The 20,361-nt window shown below is 47.4% G+C and overlaps 8 protein-coding genes across 8 annotated transcripts; 3 read left to right on the top strand and 5 right to left on the bottom strand.

Annotated features, from left to right (window-relative positions):
* Positions 1–353: 353 nt before the first annotated feature.
* On the bottom strand, positions 354–2,564 carry GLAREA_11908 (uncharacterized protein; the record flags this gene model as incomplete). Its single annotated transcript, XM_008082690.1, has 1 exon — positions 354–2,564. The coding sequence occupies one exon, from the start codon at positions 2,562–2,564 to the stop codon at positions 354–356; it is 2,211 nt and encodes a 736-aa protein (XP_008080881.1).
* Positions 2,565–3,763: 1,199 nt separating this feature from the next.
* On the top strand, positions 3,764–6,283 carry GLAREA_11907 (uncharacterized protein; the record flags this gene model as incomplete). Its single annotated transcript, XM_008082689.1, has 1 exon — positions 3,764–6,283. One exon carries the CDS (start codon positions 3,764–3,766, stop codon positions 6,281–6,283), a length of 2,520 nt encoding a protein of 839 aa, XP_008080880.1.
* Positions 6,284–6,923: 640 nt separating this feature from the next.
* Positions 6,924–7,961, top strand: GLAREA_11906 (Cytochrome b5-like heme/steroid binding protein; the record flags this gene model as incomplete). The annotated part of the gene is made up of 1 exon (XM_008082688.1): positions 6,924–7,961. The coding sequence occupies one exon, from the start codon at positions 6,924–6,926 to the stop codon at positions 7,959–7,961; it is 1,038 nt and encodes a 345-aa protein (XP_008080879.1).
* A 465-nt stretch (positions 7,962–8,426) lies between these two features.
* On the bottom strand, positions 8,427–11,136 carry GLAREA_11905 (SMAD/FHA; the record flags this gene model as incomplete). The annotated part of the gene is made up of 6 exons (XM_008082687.1): positions 8,427–9,772; positions 9,819–10,603; positions 10,656–10,807; positions 10,858–10,946; positions 10,991–11,047; positions 11,100–11,136. The coding sequence occupies 6 exons, from the start codon at positions 11,134–11,136 to the stop codon at positions 8,427–8,429; spliced, it is 2,466 nt and encodes an 821-aa protein (XP_008080878.1).
* A 1,135-nt stretch (positions 11,137–12,271) lies between these two features.
* GLAREA_11904 (Acetyl-CoA synthetase-like protein) lies at positions 12,272–14,253 on the bottom strand (the record flags this gene model as incomplete). The annotated part of the gene is made up of 4 exons (XM_008082686.1): positions 12,272–12,333; positions 12,431–13,625; positions 13,675–13,973; positions 14,034–14,253. 4 exons carry the CDS (start codon positions 14,251–14,253, stop codon positions 12,272–12,274), a joined length of 1,776 nt encoding a protein of 591 aa, XP_008080877.1.
* A 754-nt stretch (positions 14,254–15,007) lies between these two features.
* GLAREA_11903 (Terpenoid synthase) lies at positions 15,008–16,607 on the bottom strand (the record flags this gene model as incomplete). Its single annotated transcript, XM_008082685.1, has 4 exons — positions 15,008–15,139; positions 15,191–15,382; positions 15,428–16,487; positions 16,540–16,607. 4 exons carry the CDS (start codon positions 16,605–16,607, stop codon positions 15,008–15,010), a joined length of 1,452 nt encoding a protein of 483 aa, XP_008080876.1.
* A 727-nt stretch (positions 16,608–17,334) lies between these two features.
* GLAREA_11902 (Multidrug resistance efflux transporter EmrE) lies at positions 17,335–18,574 on the top strand (the record flags this gene model as incomplete). The annotated part of the gene is made up of 5 exons (XM_008082684.1): positions 17,335–17,543; positions 17,597–17,818; positions 17,864–18,251; positions 18,300–18,361; positions 18,445–18,574. 5 exons carry the CDS (start codon positions 17,335–17,337, stop codon positions 18,572–18,574), a joined length of 1,011 nt encoding a protein of 336 aa, XP_008080875.1.
* A 379-nt stretch (positions 18,575–18,953) lies between these two features.
* Positions 18,954–20,112, bottom strand: GLAREA_11901 (Multidrug resistance efflux transporter EmrE; the record flags this gene model as incomplete). The annotated part of the gene is made up of 3 exons (XM_008082683.1): positions 18,954–18,987; positions 19,044–19,708; positions 19,756–20,112. The coding sequence occupies 3 exons, from the start codon at positions 20,110–20,112 to the stop codon at positions 18,954–18,956; spliced, it is 1,056 nt and encodes a 351-aa protein (XP_008080874.1).
* Positions 20,113–20,361: the final 249 nt, after the last annotated feature.

Below are 20,361 nucleotides of genomic sequence, written 5' to 3'. Positions count from 1 at the left end.
CCTCTGGCCCCTCACACTCAACAATAAAAATCGGGTATCGTTTCGAAAAAAGCTGCCAACCAAAAAAACGAATGTCACATATGTATACACAAAACAAAAAATATCCACAACTTGCATATTCCATACCCCCAGTCCAAAGTGTAAAAAGGAGTGTAAAAACGCCGATGAAAATGCCAAAGAAAATCGATACATGCGTGTAATCGAATAGACGTCCTTCAACTCCTAACCAACAATTAAAAGGTATCGCTGAGACCGTGATAAACATAAGAGATGGTGTCGTTCTGGTGAGTGGTGTGTTCGGTCTGTCGATCGATTGTTGGTACATATTAAACGTCTCGCTTGTTTGCGTACGATTAGGAATTAAAAGCCTCAGCTAGTCTCTCGCGATGAGATCCATCGACTTCAATCCCGCTATCCCTGTCATCTCTTGCTTCCCACGCTGAAGCATTTACAGCTGCTTTCTGTCGCGCTTCTCTGAGCATTCGAGCGCCGATATCGCTCATGCCTTCATTATCTTCCTCCTCCTCGGGCGACTCGAGTTCCTCAGGTACGAGGACTCTGCCTCCTAGTTCGATATCGACTCGGACTTTATACTCCAAAGCTTTCTTTCCCTCGCTGATAAGCGCCTCGGTCCAGCCTAAGCAGCGCTTCAAGCTCTGATTCATCTGTTGACTGTCGACTAGTAGTTGTTGGTGTTTGCTTAAATCAAGCTGTAATCTCTTCTCGTCTTTTTGCCGATGACGAAGATCGCTTTCGGCCATGGCAGCTGGACTTAGAGAACCATCGTCCATCGAGTCCGAGGTTTCAGATGAGAACCCCTCCTCCTCTTCCTCTTCTTCACTCATATCGGAAAGATCCTGCCCATCTAATCCACCATCAAGCAGTGAAAAAGTTCCAGTCGATGTCCTCAGTGAACTAGAAGCAATAGAAAGTCGACCAGATCTGCTAAGTCTTCGGTAACGTCGTAATTCGGCAGTCTGCTTCCTCATTTCCCTTTCAAGTGTCCGGTTGATGGCGGCAAGTGATGAGTTAGTGATTTCCAAATCAAGAACCTTTCGTTCCCTACGAGCATTGGCTGCTAATTCATTCAAATGCTCGATCGATTGTCCCGCTTTCATTGGACTCACAAGATGATCCGAAGCAACCTCGTCAATCGAGCTAGGAGGATCTGGCGTCTGCTCTGGAGAAGATACTAGCCCGGTAGTTATTAAATTAAGTGGTGTAGATGGTGGCATTAATTCAACCGGACTAGACACTTTTCTTGATGGCGGTGATGTTGATGATCCCATACTAATAGAACGTCCATGACTCGAGACACGTGAGGTAGACTCGATGCTCGACCGTCGAGCCAATGTGATATTGCTTGCTGACGAACCTCGGCCTGAAACAGGAGGCCGGGGTAATATTGCCGATTGAATGCTAGGTGTATTCCTTAGTGGAGCTACAGTTGGTTGTTGACTGAGCTTTGATGGAGACATTGGTCTCTGAGAGGGTGAGGTTATAATTGGACTCGCTGTTGCTGCTCTGGTCAAGGTCATACGAGACGACGATGACACTACAGAGCTCGCTCTAGGTGGTGCAAAATGCGGGGAGGGCGATAGTTGTAAATCTGGTGTACCATTCGCGTGGAAGAATTTTGGCTGATTTTTCTCCTCTCCCAACGACGACCCAACTGCAGAAGCCCCAGAGCTAGGTGGTGGTGGAATAGATTCTCCGTTTGCGTAGAAAAAGGTGGACGACGATTTGGACGGCAACGGAGGTCTGGTGGGTGGTTGAGTGGTTTTTGCATCACTGGCGAAGAAGAACTTGGAATCCGCCGGTCCATTTGCCCCAGGACTTCTCGCATATCCTCCAACTTCTGAACTCCCAGTGCTGAAAGACACTGTTGGTCTTTTATTCAAATCCCTATCCAGAGCAGAAATTCCTAGGCCTGGCGTGGGTGTAGCATCTTGCCCACCGCGAAAGGAGTCATTTGATGTAGCATGGAGGGGTGTGCCATTGGGAGTTCCCGTGGGCGTGGTATTCGTGCTGTCCACCCGTATCTTTCTCGACCCTGATCTTGGTGTAATATTGTTGTTGAGAAAAGCAGAAACAGGTGTTGAGATGTCTTCCTTCGAGGCACTGGGAGTGCTGTTTTTCGTTCGAGGGCCCTGTCGCGATATCGGGGTCGAGGCAACAGTTGGACCAGAGCCAGCTACTCGTGGAGTCAAAGGTGGTCGACTCGATCCTTTTGCGGACGCACTGAGGGTTGGCATAAGTGGTCTCGAAGAATTGGTGGGCTTCTCGTAGGAAGGCATATTCGCATTTCCGCTCTTCGCTGTTAACGGTGTTCCTCCCTTCTGCGAACCTCTCATCGTGGCATTGTGGTCGCGGGATTGTAAAGGAGGGCGATAGGAGGGTCGTGTTGGTCGAGCGTTGATGGCGGGAGTGTTCCCATTTGCACTGATCTTGGGATTGTTTCTCGCGGTTGACTCTTTAGATGAATTATTAGTGGTGTTGTTCTCCTTTTCTGGTTGTATTCGAGAAGCACGCGTGGAGAGGACTCCTCCAATTGCAGCCCGCATAGCAACGGAACTAGCGCACCGGCAGTCTGTGGTGGGAGCAGTTCAAGCGAGACGAGTTTCCATTCGGACATCCCATCAAGAAGTTATTAGAACGATTAGACAATGATATTTGTGTATTGAGAAAGCACTTTCTATACATCTACAGCAAATTTCAAGCAGAGACAACTGGTTGCCTTTGTTTACTTCCATTTTTTAATTCTCCAGCCAGCGCCCCTCCCTCCTGACTATAAAAGCTCGGGCATATGGGTTAGACCCCGACCCAACACCTGTACGCTTTGATTGAGATTCATGCGGTACGGGAGGCGGTGAGTTGAGTGGTTCACGAGGGGTGGCTCCAGGTGAGAAATAAACATTTCGCGTCATAAATGTTTGCTTTCCCCTGTTGGCGAGGATCTTCCATGCTTCCGCACTGCAGCACAATTGTTCTTTGCGGGGCGAAGCGGCGAGGGGTCGTTCTGACAAGCTCCAAAGTAGCGAGTAAACAAACAAAACGAGTGGTATATGTTCTTTGCTCTCAGTATCTTCAGTATCAATTTGACTCGTTCTTTGCGACCACGGAGAGAAAGCAGCATCTCTCTATTTTAGAGACCACGAATTTGTAAGAACCAGGAATTGTTTCATCCAAGTCTCGGGGCTTTGGTCTCTCCTGGTGGGATGATAGGAGATTACGACCGGCCCGTGACGCTCGCTATACAATCAGTATTATTACAATAGCCCACAATTGCATACTTGCCGACACTTCTTGGAGTTCAGATAGAACCACACGAATTGAAGGAAAATGGAGTGAGAAAGTTGCGTAATAACAGGTGCTTAATTGGCACAATAACTTCTGTCACAGTGAAGGTCTTCCTGGACTCCTGGAGACATCCACTTCACTTCGGATTTCGGAGCTAATAATCTAGAAAAGGTCAATTGCCTTTCTCACTTGTCATTTTATGTAGGACGCTTCTCACCTCATTGATAATGAGTAATTAATAACTATGCTACACCACATGTATACTGCTCACAAGGCAGAGTGCCAAACTTCAGCCGCAAGCCACAATATGGCATCTATCTAGAGCCTTCTTTCTCTATTACCGAGTACACTGACATCTAAATAACATCGACTCACCAACAACAAAGGACTGACTGAATATTCAGGCACAAGATAAGAATATAGCGAACGCTTCTGAGCTGTTCATTGGGGACCTTCCTTCAAGATGGATACGGTCCACGGCCAAGACAACAACGACAACAACGACAACAGCGACAACGACATCGACAGTGATCTCTCCACCACGATGGACAGTGCAGAAGACAGTGCTGCAGACCACGAGTCAACCATGCAAGATATAATATATGACTCGGACGGTAACGAGCTACCTGACGTTGAAGGCGATGTTAATCACAGTAGTGACGAGGCCCTCGAGTACTTGAAAGGACTCATTCGGGATCACTTGATGACCGCCATGGAAGATGATCAGGCCTTGAAACACTTCGTCGAGCAGCCGGCTGACGATAAAGCCAGAGAATTCATGATACAAATGATAATCATTGCTCTTGAAGCAGACCACGATATAATGCTTGCCTACCTCTTGAAAGCGGCTTTGGAGGCGAGAGAAACAGCTACGGGAGACCTGCTTGAAACTATCGATGAGTTTCTTCGACGGACATATGATGTATTTGAGGGAGTTGGAGCCATAGAATCGAGAGACTATGTGCAAAGTGTTCTCGAATACCTTCTGCGGAAGGAAGAATCGGATAGTGAGGCGACGGCATCGGCCGTTTCTTCCACCCCGGAGACTGGCTCAAGTATCACTGTCTCCTTTGGTGATGAAATGTTAACCGTAGCTTTCCACGATATACTGAATTTCTTCTGGGGCACCAAATTCAACAGCAAATGTCATCACTGCCACGAAGACTTTGCAAAAAACGAGCCGCCTATACGTACAATCACTAAGCATGAGGTTAGCTCTATCCAAGGCGAAGTTCATATTCGAGTCATCAATCGCCACCTCTCGTGTGTGAAAACAATTGGCGTCTTTTTTGTTCCGGTGTCCCATGTTTGGGATGACTCCATTCGAAGAGCCAATGTATCAGGAGTTCATGAAGAGGCGGCTGCTTCTACGCTAGTCAAAACCCTCAAAGATTTGTTTATAGGAGCGGAGGAGTCTTACTCTCCAGGAGTGGAATTTTGGCATGATTATTTCAGCGTTCCTCAGTGGGTGCCAGCGACGAAGCATTGCTTGCTTCTCCATATACCGGCAATTTACCATCTAGTAGACGAGATTCTGGTGCATATGTCTGATGTGCCATCCTCTCATGTTTGGCTCCTACTTATCTGGAGTCGTGTTCAAGGCGAAATCACATTGGTTCAAGCTCTCCAAAAAGTTCACATTTTCCGTTGTCTCTGTGAATCTGAGTGGATGAAAAGGATGTGGGTGACCCTCGAATACGCTCAGTCGAAAGCCGCCTGCGTTATGGACAAGTCAGCTTATATCCACAGAACCCTGGATGCCAACGGCCTGTTTGCTCGCGATACCTTTTCTCAACTTGTTAGTGGCACACATAACCAGTTACTTAGCGTATTTCGATATGCTAAAACATTTGCGAAATCGCTCAGCTTACCAGGAGATTTTCTCGGTGGGCTCGCGAACAGGACAGACGGTCCACGGCAGCTCTGTCTTGGCGAAGCCGTAGAAATGATAGCCAAAAAGGATTGCTTCTTGTTCAGGGACCGATTTATTGCTATCCAGATCCTCACCGATAAACAGGTAATAGAAAACAACGTCCGCGCACTCCCACTTGAGGAAGTTGAAGCTTGCGAACAAGTTTGGAAAAATGCCCTGATGAATAACGACTATTCTCCCCTTCTTCTCCAGCCTCAAGAAAGGGTGGTCGGGTCCAACCCTACAATGGGATTGCCATCGTTCTTAGTCGGCTGTCATACTTTTGACGGCGCAGATTGGACTTTGGGTGATCTGAGGTCTTCACCAAAACGACCAATTATCAGTATTGACCCAATAGTCCAGCTTGAGCTGGATGTAGTTGGCCTAATAGAACGAATCGACTATATGGGCGTTCAAGACTCGGGCGAAATAGCTGGAGTGGATTGGGCAATACAATATTTGTTTTCGGCGGCTGCAGCTGAAGAAATTCCACTGTCTCCGGAAAAGCTCGTCGATAGCATGAACCGCGTTTTTCCTTTCGATATGATACACCAACAAGCGGCAAGAGTTTTGGTAAACATGGTGTTCAAATTCGAGGAATGTCAAGAACGAGACAATAATTTCCAAACTCGGCTGAAGGAACAACTCGAGATATATGGCGCTGCTTCGGTAGGTGAAGAGGGAAGTCTTCAAAGAAGAAATGCGGCCGAAGAAATCTCGAAAGCCTTGGAACTTGAAAGGCACATACTGGGAGAGATTTCTGATCAGATCACTCGTCTTACGAGATCAAGACATGTGGCTCGTCGCCGAAAAGAGCGTGGCGTAGAGCTTGGCGAAGCAATTTGCCAGGTTAGATGTCTTACCTGTCGATGTGTTACTCTCTTCCGTCTCGATTTGAGGGACACAGCAGATCTTGGCCATAAAGTCTTCCGTATTCCAGGGCTAAGCTATTCCGAAGGCGTGGAGAATGGTATTGGACTAGTAGTTGGCGACGGTAGGATCACGGGGAGAATGTTTTATGGCCCTCCTGCTTGTGATTGTCGATTTTCTGAGATTGTAGAGATCAATTAGCCAGATGTATTCGGGGAAGACGATATACCAGTGGCCACGAGGGACTCAGGAAGTGATGAATTCATTTCAATCCTAACTCATACCCTAGTTTTCTTTTGATATACTTGCAATATATCGAAAGCCCCTGGTCATGTTAAATAGATACTTTACAAAGCAAGAACCGGGATATGAAGCTTGATATTCCCCGGTGTAGTGTCGTTCAGCTCGGCATACATTGAACATGGAATGTTGTGGACTTTTCCTGAGACTATGATAATATTATATAGGCGGCGAGCTGCAAAGAAACATGTAATATATCGTCGCGGTGATGACATGAGAGTCTTGAGTAGTATGATCTGGGCCAGGTGTAGCGGCGAACCCGAAGCAATATCTACCTACCTAGGTACTCAGGTTATGCTTACGAACCACCAAATACAACTCGATAGAACATTGTAAATGATACATAGGGGCTCTAGGCCCTTTTAATTGACAGATAGGATGAAAGATGAAAGAGGAATGTACTCCCGAGTCTTCGTATTTTAATAAGTGCAGTCTTTAGCCGACGTTGTACCGACGTCAACAGCCCTCCAGGTTTCCAACCCTCCTTATCACGAACTTCCTACACACATCTCCTTTTCCTTCGTTGTACAAAGTTGTCGCCATGTTCATAGGGCTCGGTCTTCTAATAGCCTCATTTTCATTTATCTGCTACAAACATCCGCCATGGTCACTTCTGGCATGGTTTCGCCACCATTCCCCTCCTTCTCTCGCGGGAGCCAAATCAAAGCACGATGCGCCTCCCTCAAAGACAGAAGATACACCAAGTATAACGACTACTGTCCCTACCGAAACACTTTCTGAATCGACCAAAGAAGCGTCCGTCAAGATCTCAAAACAAAATGAAGTCGACAAAGACAGAAAAGCCATGCCACCACCCCCACCTCCAACCTTCAAGAAACCCTCATCTCCAACAACACCAAAAGCCTCATCCTTCCCCTCGAACCCCTCCTCAATACCATCCTTCAACCTCGGAGACAGCACCGCAGACGACGACGAAGACCCCTACGCATCCATGCCACCACCGCAATTCCCCGCCCTAAACTCCGCCCAAAGAGCAGGCGCTCCACGCGCACCACCTACACTCCAACCCACCCCCTCAGCAGGTCTAATGGCACCACCCTCACGAACAACAGGTTTAATGGCACCACCCCGCGGTCCCCTTCCAAACCGCGGCCCTCCAACATCCACCTCCTCCCTCGCCCTCCCGCCAACCCACTCCGCGCCTCCCACAAAACCAAAACGCAAAGTGCAGCTCACGCCAGGCCACTCGCCCCTAGACTGGGCGCGTCTAGCCTCTTCCCCCACCGCAAACCTGCGCGGGCTACCACCCTCAACACCATACCTCAAGATCGCGCCCTCACAGCTCAAAGTAATGACTGGGCGGAAGGGGAAAGACGCGTGGACGGTGTTAGGCGGGAGAGTCTATAACATCACTCCGTACGCGGCGTTTCATCCTGGGGGTGTGCCGGAGCTGATGCGGAGCGCGGGGAAGGATGGGACGAGGATGTTTGCGGAGGTGCATCCGTGGGTTAATTGGGAGGGGATGTTGGAGGGGTGTTTGGTGGGGACGGCGGTTGAGGAGGGGGAGGGGACGGGGCAAGGGGTCGTGGTGGGGGAGGGGATGGAGGATATGGATTGAGGTCTCGCGTTTTTAGGAGATGTGAATTATATAGGCGAGAGTTAGGAGACGGACGTCAAGTTGAGGGTCTTTGAGGATCGCAAGAGGAGATGACTTGGACGACCAGGTTCATACCGACTTATGGCGAGCGACTGTTCAGATCGCTAATCCGGATGATGCTAGGAAAAGCTGCTCTGATAGTACAAAATGTACTTTGGGGCTCCAGAGCTAAGCTCAGACTACGGGCCCTTAAGAATTCACAGACAACTTCGAAACCTCAAGCAGAGAGAAGATGTATCACCGAGCGCAGTAGACTAGAAGAATGTACACAAACCCGGCTTTCACAAGCCATCACATAGACAGACCTATAGACGAAATAGACCATGATACCCACTATCTAATAAGTCCACCTTAAAAGCTGGGTGTATTGGGCGAGGGTAGATATTTTGGGAGATTGACGCCTATATATACCCCCGAATCGACAGTCTACCTCCGTCTCCGAAACCCAAACCCCATATCATCACTATCCTCACTATCCTCCACCGTCCTCCTCCCCCTCGCTCTACCCCCAACATCCAACGTCGTCTGCTTAACCCTCTTCGGCGGCGGTTTAGCCGCCTCCTTCTCCGCTGACCTCTTCGTTCCCTTCGCAGGAATATTCCTTGTCGCAGCCGTCTTATCATTTAAACTCGACGATTGCGTCGTCCCCTGCGTTGTCGTATCCTTTCTCGCAAACGTGAGCCTGGGATCTTGTTCGATTTCCACGTCCGAGGAGGGGATGACGATGGCGTCGTCTTCGGATTGGTTTCCTGAGATTAATTTCGGGCGGGGACGACGACGGTGGTTAGATTCCAGGGCGTCGGAATCTGAGGAGTCGTTTTGCTGGACCTCTTCAACCACTGCTTTGTCTTTACGGGTTTTCTTGCTGGCGCGTTGGCTTTCGTTCGTGATGGGATCTTCACCCCAGTATTCATCGCCAAGTCCGTAGTCCTTCTTCTTCGCTTCCTCCAGGGGTACAATGACTCTCCCGTGATCCCTTTTCGGCGCTGCTCCTTGACGTCGAAACTTTTTGAAGTCTTTTCGGCCATTCCATTTATCGTTCCATCGATCGGATTCATCTGCTTGAGCTGCACGACGGGTGGATGGTTTACGGGTGACGGCTATCTCGAAGACCTCGATTGCGTTGCGGACGGCGTCGACGTCTATGCTTGAGTAGTCTATAACGTCTGGCTCGTGCAACTCGGCTTCGTCAGCATCTTCTGCATTTCGCGCATCTATCAAAGCTGCTGCACTATCCATCTCTTTTCTAGTACGTCTTTTAGGTTTTGCTTTCGGTTCGGGCTCGGGTTCAGGTGTCTTTTCCTTTACTGGCTCTGGCGCAGGTCGAGATGGCTGTGTAGATTCTCCTCTACTTCTTCGTTCTGCGGCTTCTTCTAATCGACGCTTCTTGAGTCTTGCGGCGTTAGGGGCTAGAGTGTTTATCAATTCTTGATCATCAATAAGAGGAGCTGCTCTCTTCCTTGACATTCTTGGTTGGGCAACGGGTGGTTCCGAAACATCTCTATCAACATCAATACTCGGTTCCTGTTGAGAGACGAATAGTGATTGCGATTCGGGTGCTGGGGCATGATCTATATCCATTGAATTTGATTCGGGGATTGAGTTAAGTTTTACCGCAGGAGTAGCCCATTCGTCGTCTTCAAATCCTTTAAAGACAGGTACAGCAGCTCGACGACCCCTACCTTTCCTAGCAGGTTGAGATATCGACTCAGCTGGTGCTTCGGGTGGAGTAGCTTGTGAAGGCTGAACAGGCTGTGCTGCGGGAGGAGCATCTATGTCTGTCAGTCAAGATGAGTATAAGAGTGGTGGATAACATACGAGAAGCCATAGTACTGGGAGGAGATTCCTCCAGAGCTCGCCGTAACACGCTTGGATCGCATCCAAGAATGACATCTAAGAATTCGCCTTGACCAACCAAACGCTGGTCCAACGATAGCGCAACATCCACAGCAAATTGATTGTGCCACGCAATGTGAACTCCTTTCTGTGGTTCATATTTAACGACAACCACCCCTTTGCCTTCACTACCATCCTCGAACTCCCCTAAGCCTTTCTCGCCTGCCACATTTTTGACGTAGCGAACAAAATCAAGCACACTGGTCTCTTCAGGAACTACTCGTTGATGAAGAGCCTTGCCTTTGCCGGCAAAAATCGTTGTCGATAGGTTTTCGTACTGCGTCTCATCATAAAATATGAATGTATAACCATCGAACATATCTCGTCGTCGATCATCCGGAGAGTAAGCCGTAGCGTCACGATCGGTCAATTCCGCGCCTCTCGGAGGAAGAAAATGCAATGGATCCGGAAAGTTCTTGAAGTCATCCTCAATAGGCACAATTCCATTTTCGTTCGGTGTGGTAGCCTTGATAAGAGCTGGGATAAATGTATCATTATACACAATGTATTTCCCGTCTATTAGCGCTCGGAGTCCCTTTGATGTATTCCGCTTCTTCGCGACATAATGCGTCGTACTTTCGCGATCGTAGTCAAGAAGGATTTTGATATCGAGAGGTCCGAAGTTCTCGAATAGAGAGGTGTAGGGATCCGATTTCAGTTCGCTTTTCGTAAACATAAACGACAGACACACTGGGATCCAAGCAAAGCTTCGAATAATCAGCACAACCCATATCAGATCTTGCAGAATCCCAAACTCACCGAAAAAGATGCGGATATCTTCCCAACCGCACCTCATTGTCCACCCTATCAAGCACCCGACTTTCACCCCGGATCTTCTCTCCATTGATGATTGTACCAATCTTAGTATTCATGTCTTTCAACGTAATACACGACCGAGCCCGCGAGTCTGTCTGCCATTCCATTAGTACATCCTCCTGGTAAACCCCGAACTAAGACGCACATAATCGCTTTCCTTCACCTCATCAATAGTAACCATGAGATGCTGTTTCGAAACGGTCTTATCGGAGAGGATATACTGCAACTCCTCGCCTAGCCTGTTAGCACATATGAAATACGGAAGGGGAGCAACATACCACCGCTCGTCCTGCCGAACAAGAACTTCTTGCCTGGGCGAAGCCATAATTGCTTGCCTAGAATTGTTAGTTTGAAACTCTGCTTAATTGTATAAAGTGTTTAGCATACCACCGAATAAATCGCCTTCGCACTCAAGAGCCCACATCGCGGCGCATCTATGGGGTACAGACCTTGTTGACTTTCGGCATTACAGTATTTGGGATCTCCAGGTAACAGAGGTCGAGAGTCGCGTCGGGATATTATGCAGATTCGCGCCATCACGTGGGGCTGTGACGGACCGAGCCGAAGGACGCTAGACCCCCTCTTGTGGAGGACAGAATGAGAGACATAAATTCACAAGCGTTATTATAATTTGAATTTTAAAGCTGTGGTACTTACTCCCAGCCACTTTTGTTGAAACGTACTCGAGAAGTTGTGTTTGCTGGAATATATTATATTTTATTACTTTGATAGAAGAAATATTGTGTTTCAACTGCTAAATTTTTGCCACTAGGAGGAAGCCTCTTCCAACCTTGAAGAACACATGTACATGTAATTTAATTATGAGTACGTATATTCACTTTATTATCTTGGAACAATTCAAAGTGTGCAGAAATATGTTCTTTCAGTGAACATAACAAAATTATAATTTTTCACTACATTAGCAAGTTGAACTTGATATACTTTAGCGAATACACGCATTTCACTGGTACAAACTATACAGTTACTAGGAATTATTCTCTCAGCCAGAAAATCAGATCAAACGCCTAATCTAACACCCCATAAGTTCACCTACATTCTAGCTACCTCAAGTCCCACCTACAATTTAATCACTTCCGCGGCCCATCGCCTTTTATCCTTGTCCAATTTGACCAATCCATTACCTCCAGAAAGCTCACTCCCTTTATCACGTCATCTTGCTCCTCATACCTCTCCTAAATTCGCGTAGGGATGAATCCATGTCTACAGTACTTCATCCCACCCAAAAACACCTCGGTTCCCCCCTTTCCCCCTCGGCTAACCCCCTCCCAAGACAATTTCCCCCAAACAAAAGCACAATGTTACAGCCGAGCGACATGCAACAAACTGCTTCCTTCCCATTCTCAATTCCCATTTGCTAGATAAATCTTTAAGTTTCCGCCTGGAAAGCTTATCTGCAGGTACGGAGAAAGTGAGAACTGTGTGATCTTACAAGTTGGAGCCTGCTGATATGTCTTGGTGTGCTGTACAATTCTATGTCATAAATACATTGTATAATACATTTTCCAACCCCTTATAGATGGTTTACATCTATCGTAATCTTACACCTCATCCCCACTTACATCATCGACAAATACCTTTTTAACCAAGACTTTCTTATTAACTGTTACAACGTTAGCATGGTTTAACAATCAACTCCCACACTCTGTTGCCTCCCCCAAGATGGAAAACATGATGCAAAACAAAACAGGTGCACTTACTCTTTCCCATAGCATTCCTCTCAATCTCCTCCACAACCCTCATAACCTGCGGAATCTTATACCCCGCCAACCGCGACTTCATCGCATTCCTCATATCCAACGGCCCCCAAACCCTCCCATTTCCTCTCGGACTCATCTCCATACCCTTCTTGAGCATTACCACCGCCCCAACCTTCTGCCCCCATTTCCCACTAGGTACAGCAACTACAGCCGCCTCCTCGATCTGCGGCAATGAAAGTAATTCCCTCTCCACCTCTAACGCAGAAACCTTTTCACCTCCAGATTTGATGATATCAGAAGACAGACGGCCACGGATGAAATACAGCGGTCCGGAGGCCCAATCGGCTTGATATTTATTCTGTCCAGCGGTAGGAACGGCACGACGAACAGCCACATCGCCTGTCTTAAACCAGCGACCCTTACCGTCTTCTCCTCCGACGTGCTCTTTGGCAGTAGCTTCAGGATTCCGCCAGTATTCCTTGAAGATTGTAGGACCGCGAAGCTGGATTTCGCCATCGCGTTCTCGACCGCTAGAATCGGTCTCTTCGCCGTGTTGGATGATTTCACCTGTTTCTATGTCCACCAGGCGGACTTCGACGGTTGGTAGTGGCCAGCCTACACTTCCATCAACACGATCAGAGTTGGACAGGCCGCAGGAAAGAGCCATTCCGACCTCGGTCATTCCGTAGCGTTCTAGTATGACATTTCCATTTGAAAGATCTGTCCAAGCCTTTTTGGTAGGTGTAGGAAGAGCAGCGGAGCCGGAGATATTCAAACGGAGATTCGATGGGGAAATGCCACTCTTCGCCGCATCTTGTAATTCTGGTGTGAGGTCTGAAAATGTTGATAACAATCGATTATATACTGTTGGTACAACCGTGAAAAAAGAGATCTTTTCTTTTGGTGACGAGTGGGTGTGGCCATTGGAGAGTCCATTAGTATGGCCATTAGTAGAAGCGCCATTCGTTTCTAGAAACGGAGCAGCAAAGCGCGACCAAACCGCAGTCGCATTGAATGGAAAGATGAATTCTATCGTCGAGCCAGCGATTAATGGGGCGAGAATGGCATTGATTGTGCCATGAATATGATGCAAAGGAAGGACATGTAGAAGATGATCCTGTGGGGTATAGTTCCAAGCCTTGATAAGAGGCGTTGCCTGAGCCGTCATAACAGAGGTTGGCAATAATACTCCTTTCTACACATAAGTTAGCCAATTGAGTTTAAATTCCTCAATTCAACCTTACCGGTCTATTTGTAGTCCCCGAAGTATACAGCATCATCCCCCCCATTCCCTCACCAGTTCCCTCCAACTCCACACGCTCTCCATCTTTATTCCCTTCCAATCTCTTCTCCACCTTCACCAACTTCGGCGTCCCCTCCAACCCCTCATCAATAACCTGCTGCGCCTTCTCTCCAAACTTCTTCGAAGCAAGCAACATGCTCGCCTGGCTATGATCCATAATATACTGCAGCTCATGCGGCGGAAACGCAGGACTCATCGGGATCGCAATCGAATGTGCTCCAATAATCGAAAGCAGCGTCACTATTCCCGAGATCCAATTAGCAATCCATTCTCTCAGCGACAGGTATACAAAATGCGCACCCACATAATCATAGCCATTCTCAATCAAAAACGCTATCCTCTGCCCCTCAATCCCACCCCCTCCCTCCTTCACCAACCTATCCCTCGCATCCCTCACATCCCCCAACAAGCCCCCATACGTAAAGCGTCTCCCGCTCTTCGAATGCACAATACAAGTCGAATTCGAATCATGACCTTTGATAGCCTCGAAAATCGGCAATCGGGGCAGCGAGGAAGCCATTCTGATGGAGCTGAACCGGAAATGAGGTTTCGATAAAGAAAAAACCTTCCGCGAAGAAAACATCGCGGAGGGGAAGAAGGTGGGAGGATTTACTTGGGTGGCATATGTTGCATTGGATGTCCGTTGTTTTAAAGCCGATCGACAGGGTATAGCTTCCAGAGATGACCGGCAGAGGGGTCTAGGAGGAAAAATAAATCGCCGAGATGTTTGGATTGACCGGGTTACAACACGAACTATTACCGAGACGGACATATATCGTTCAGACAGATGTTCTAAATCTGGATGTAATTTTTAGTCTGGGAATAACAAGAGTTTGCTGTCTATTAAAACTCAACGAAGTACATCCCCAAGCCTTAAAAATTACTTTTGTAAAACGAGCTTCTCGGTTCTAGTCTACCGACTTATAAACTTCCTTTCTTACTCACACGACAAGCAAGTATTTGAGACGAACATCCTTTACTCTACTTGATGTGGAAACAAAAGTCCAGCTCTCCAAGCTCGGGCTGCAAATGTTGGATAGTTGCACCTACTTTCAAAAGCCTAAGGAAACTACTAGGACGTTGAATCAATCACATGTCGTGGCACACACAACTAGGAGCTGTCATAGAACATATTGCATTCCTATATACCAGCCAAAAGCTCATTTTCAACTACCATCGATCAATATACATCGCTCGAATCCCAAATCATCATCGTGGGAAGTTATTATTAAAAAGATTATGTAACAAAAACCGAAGGAACCAGAAAGCTCGGATTACAACTCTACATGTCCATCATGCTTTGCGACAATCGATTGCGCCGCATCACGATCTGGAGAGAGTTTCCCTTTTGTGAGTTCTGAGAAAGCAATGTCGAAGCGGGCGCCAAGAAGATATGCCGCACCGATCTGGAATGTGTTAGGACTCTGTGCTAGGAGGGCGTGTTAAAGGAAACATACCATGAGACCAGATATAACGAAGAGAGTCCCAACGACAGAGAGCAGTAACAGGAATACGTCTTTCTTGTCTTCTTTCTCTTGGCGTCGCTTCTCTTCGTCTTCGATGGTGGTGACCGGACCGTCTGCACCATGCAACAAGGTGAGCTTCTTTGGATCTTGTGACGGGAAGATAGATTCGATGAATTGCTCAATCTAATGCAGTTAGTAGGGAATTGCAAGATTAACAACAAGACGTACCTGTCCACATGCGATACTGATTTCGAGGAAGTTAGGATCCTTTGGGGTGTTCTTCTTGTGTATCCTTCTGGTATATCTCTGGAAGATATCACAAACAGTTCTTAAGTTTTGCGAGGATTCCATCATTAACTTGCAAGCGTCACCCTTTGTGATTTTCACAACACCTGTTGTGACTTTTGGATTCCTGAAAACCGCTTCTAACGTAGCAATAGCCATCACTTGTGGAATTGCAACAAAATTGAAAACTGATTGATCTTTAATACCGGCCATGTAGAAAAGACATTGAGGCACATTGTCTAAAGCGTTGAGAACCATTTCGGAAGTGGTGGCTAAGGCCTTGTCGATATTCGCAGGCACAAACAGATCGTCGAAGTTATCGACATGCTTGGACCAGATCTCCTTGGGATAAAACCGCCTCTTGTCATCGAAATCTTCTCGTAAATCACGGATGATGTTTGTCTTCTGGAGAAATTGGCCCATAGACTCGGAAAGCTCTGGTCGCTTCAGAAGCGCTGGATTGGCGAGTTCAGCATCCACAAATAACCTGGTCAACCCAGCTCCAACCAGACCAGCGACGTAATGGCAGTATAATTCGTAATCCTTAGTACTCTGAACTCCATGGATATTGTGTTCGGCATTGTTTGCATAATCCGCCATTCCATTACCCATCTTTTTTGTATACTCCGAAATGACTTTCTGATATTGTGGCTTCAATAGCTTGAACTCCTTAAGGACGCAGTCGAAGTGGACAAGCAGCTCCCTATCCTTCTCATCAGGCCCATTTTCTGTAAACGTCCAGTCATCCAACTCCAATATCTCGTCAAATTTTCGCAGTAAAGGCTCCTTCTTCTCTAGTGGTATTGTCATGTCATCCTCAATTGTGTCCAAGCCTCGCAAGATGAGGTAGAATATCGCAACTGGAACCAGTAGCTCTGGGTGTAATTCCTGGATCACCGCGCTGAAACTTCGACTGGTCATATCCAGGTAGTAAAAGCATTGTTTGAGCGATTCTGATTCTTTGCTGGGGTCGCGTGTGTGTACGGGATCGTGCCAAAGTTTCCTGTCAACTGGTTAGTAACCAATTCGAAAGAGGGGAATCGCTATGGGCGCACCATTGTATGATTGATCGCAGTTGGTTTGGATGTAGCAAGAAATAGGGAAGCTGTTTAAGGAGTCCCATTTTTGCAACCAGTATGTATGAAGTCAAAGGCAAAGTCGAAAGTGGTGTGAACAAGCAATTGCGCTTTTGGGAAAGGAGATTCGCGATACAGTAATAGGAGAAGGCTGGATGTTTAGGCAGTCTATATGCAAGCTTTTGACGGGTATTGCTGATAGGCAATGCTGACACGAACGTGCGATAGATTGTCCAACAACGGCGAGAACGGGAAGTCGGATTGCAGAGGGCTGTGTGAATTGGGAACCAATTGACGATGTTTTGAGATTAATTGTTCACGAGCTTCACTTCTCCACACTTTTGCAGTACGAGCACTGCATGATAAGGCGGCGGCGGTAAGCTGTCAGACTTCAACCAAATAACTCCCTACAAGCGAGTGCTGCTTTCCAGATCAGGAAGTTCGGGATATGGTTCCACAAGGAAACTCAGAAACCTCCAATCATGGCGACCGGCGACGCGTGGGTTGCTTGCTGCCAACACCCCGAAAGTGTCAGCCTTGTCATTTTAACTTCAATTGACGTCTTGCTCTTCTACGCCGCAGAAAACAATGCATTTACTCTTTTGAGATCTTGTTGCTTTGCCAGCCATTTCTCTTTGCACATGCATTTGCTCGATGCTCTTGTACCACGATGCGGTGATTGGAAGCGTGTTCCATTTCTCTAACCTCATCTGTGGTGCGTTGCACTTGTTCGAGTACGTCGAATCTCGCCCATAAGACGGAGTGGTCGCGGCCATGAACCAGAATGGCTCTGCCAACCGGCAAGAAAGGGATCTGGAGATGAGCAGCACGTTGCTGTTGCAAGAGGATTTGAAGAAAGATGACGAGATTACGATAAATGGTGGACATGGAGCGCGGAAGTCAATGCGAACAACACTGGTTGATGGTGCTTGTATTGGAATGAACATCTTCAGTACGGTTATATTGGTCTTTTTGAATAATTGGTATGCTTTGCAAATCTCCCTATTTGTTCAATCAACACTAATTAATGTCTCAGGATATTGAAAGATCCCCAATTGAAAAAGATGCAAATAACCTTCGCCATGTGGCATTTCACCTGCACAACTATCATCCTCTACCTGGCTAGCCGCTCTCCATTCAGACTCTTCACCCCAATCCGACTCCCATTTTTCCAAATGATCCCTCTCTGTACCTTCTTTGCCGGTTTCCTCATTCTCGGAAACCTAAGTCTAGCATACAACTCCATAGGATTCTACCAGTACGTCGCCTTCAACCCATATAACTTCACAACTAACTCTCCCAGACTTGCTAAGATCCTAACCACTCCCTGCGTCGCACTTCTCCAGTACCTCTTCCTCGCAAAGTCAATCACCATGCCCACGATCCTCGCACTTTGCAGTCTCTGCATCGGCGTCGCTCTTACCAATTCCGGCGCCGCGGGTGTAACTACTATGGGCGCCTCCATCGCTGTCGCTGCCTTCACAGTAACAGCTTTCTACCAAGTATGGATTGGGAAGAAGATACGGGATTTCAATGTCTCAAGTCCACAGTTATTGTTGAACCAAGCGCCAATTTCAGTTTTGTTATTGGCGGTGTTGGTGCCTTTCTTTGATACCATGCCGAAGGTTGAGAAGATTCCTAGAGATACCATGATTGCACTCTTTTTGTCGGGGTTGGCTGCTGCTGCGTTGGTATGGTTTCTTTCATACCCATAACATAAATTCCGCTAATGTGGTTAGAATCTGTCACAATTCCTGATCATAGGTCGAATGTCCGCCTTAACATTTAATGTGGCGTCTAAGTTAGTGTATTTCTCACTTATCCCCATGTCCTCCAATCACTCCCCATACAAGCCTCGGCTATCCAAACTAACATACCTCATAGTGTAAAAACAACTATAATCCTCACATATGGATGGGTAAGCGAGGGTCGCTTGCTCACAGCCCAAGATCTCTTGGGTATCGTCATGGCACTTGGAGGCGCGACGGCTTATTCGCAACTGGCCTCAAAATAGACGGAATTCTGTGTAAAAAAATCATTTAGATGGGGTACATTAAATCAAGAAACATAAGATAACGAAAAATGGATAATAATAATCTAACAAGAAGTATGTATAGCCAAAAAGTGTATCCTTTTAAACCAGTATTCGAAAAAACGTGCTTCCAAGAACCCGATCTAGTTTGTTGTTACAAAATTATTTATCCAACGCTTGACTTCTTCTACGCTGGGTATTTCTTCTGCTCTCGCGCTCACCACAGAAAAGGAAATCCCAACCCAACACTTTTCCCACCCCCTCCCTCTTAATTCATCTAGCCTGCAATCCTAGGAAATAGATGATGTTTGAAATGGTTGTTAAATAATACATCCGTGGATCTCGTGTTTAAACGAGGTGTTTAGCGTGGTTTGTTGAGCATGATGTTGGAGTAGCTATAATTTGGTTAGTAAAGGCTATAAGATAGTTGGAAAGTAGAGGGGGCACTAACATCACAATACCAGCAATAGTCATAACCACACCCACCGCACTCCAATCCTTGACGCTCTTCCCACTTAACACCCATCCAATACCCACAATACTGACAGTCTTCAAGTGACCGACCACCGTACTACTAACGGGACCACTGCCCGCTACAATATAAAATTGGGAGATATTGATCAACGCAGCAAAACCACCGGACATGAGAATCATCAACCAGCGATACTGCGGTACGGCGCTTAACACGGGGATGTGATCCGCAAACGGCACGGCGAAGAGAAGCATAACCGAGGAGATAGGCGCCTGGTTAAAAAGCAGTTGCGAGGACGACATGTTGAGTTTCTTGTGGTACGCGCCGATGAGCACGGTATACGCTGAAGATGCGCATACACCTGCCAAGGCGAAGAAAATCCCGATGAGACTGGTCGTCTGGGGTTTCTTGCCTGGGGTAGGGGCGGAGGGCTTGATGTCGTAGTAGCTGGTGATGCCGACGCCGACGCAGACGGGGATGAGTGCTAGGACTGCGTTGCGGGGAATGGTGGCTTTGTAGAGGACGAAGTTGAGCAGGGCCGTGAGGGGCGTGAGGAGGACCCGGCAGAGTTGGTAGACTGTTACGGTGCTGAAGGCTAGAGAGAGGTTGGGGAGCACGACGTTCAGACACATGGAGAAGGCGAGCTAGATGGTGTTAGAAGGGGGTGGATCATGTGACTTGGGGGGCTTACAGGGAGCATTTCTACGATTCCGGCTCTTTTGGGTTCGAAGGCGCCGAAGAAGGGGCGTGAGACGACGTATAGTGTTAATCCCGTGCATACGAAATGGAAGCTCGCAAATGAGGTTTGCATGAGTTTAAAAGCTGGATCATCGAAGATTGCTTTGTTGGTGAAGACGATACCAATCGTAGAGAGCATATTGATGGCCGTCCATATTAGGAACTGTTTCTTCGCGCTGGTTGATGGCTTCGCTGGGACGTTCGCTGGTACTGGATCAGATTCGTACTTCTTGTCTTCGGCTTGCGCTTGCGCTTCTACATCGCGCTCTAGCAGAGGGATGGCGTTTTCTTTGGTTGTTGGGTCCGGCATCATGTGACGTATTCAGGGGAGCTGGATGCGATTCCAAGGGGGTGGTAAAGCTACTGGAAGCAGAGTTGTGGTACCGATGGAATACGCTTCGTACTATTCAAAATGCCGTACTATGGGATTCGTGCTCTTGGATGAGGATAATACTGTCGTGATACCGGTCGTGTGTTTCCCTTCCCACGAGCGAACGTGCGTGTTCGGATCGTACGGCTGTAGGACGACGCGTAAGAGGATGGATGTCCGTAGACGGAA

The sequence above is a fragment of the Glarea lozoyensis genome (assembly GCF_000409485.1).
Source record: "Glarea lozoyensis ATCC 20868 chromosome Unknown GLAREA17, whole genome shotgun sequence".
NCBI lineage: Eukaryota > Fungi > Ascomycota > Leotiomycetes > Helotiales > Helotiaceae > Glarea > Glarea lozoyensis.
The sequence above is the reverse complement of the archived record's forward strand: the minus strand, read 5'-3'. Positions and strand labels throughout refer to the sequence as shown.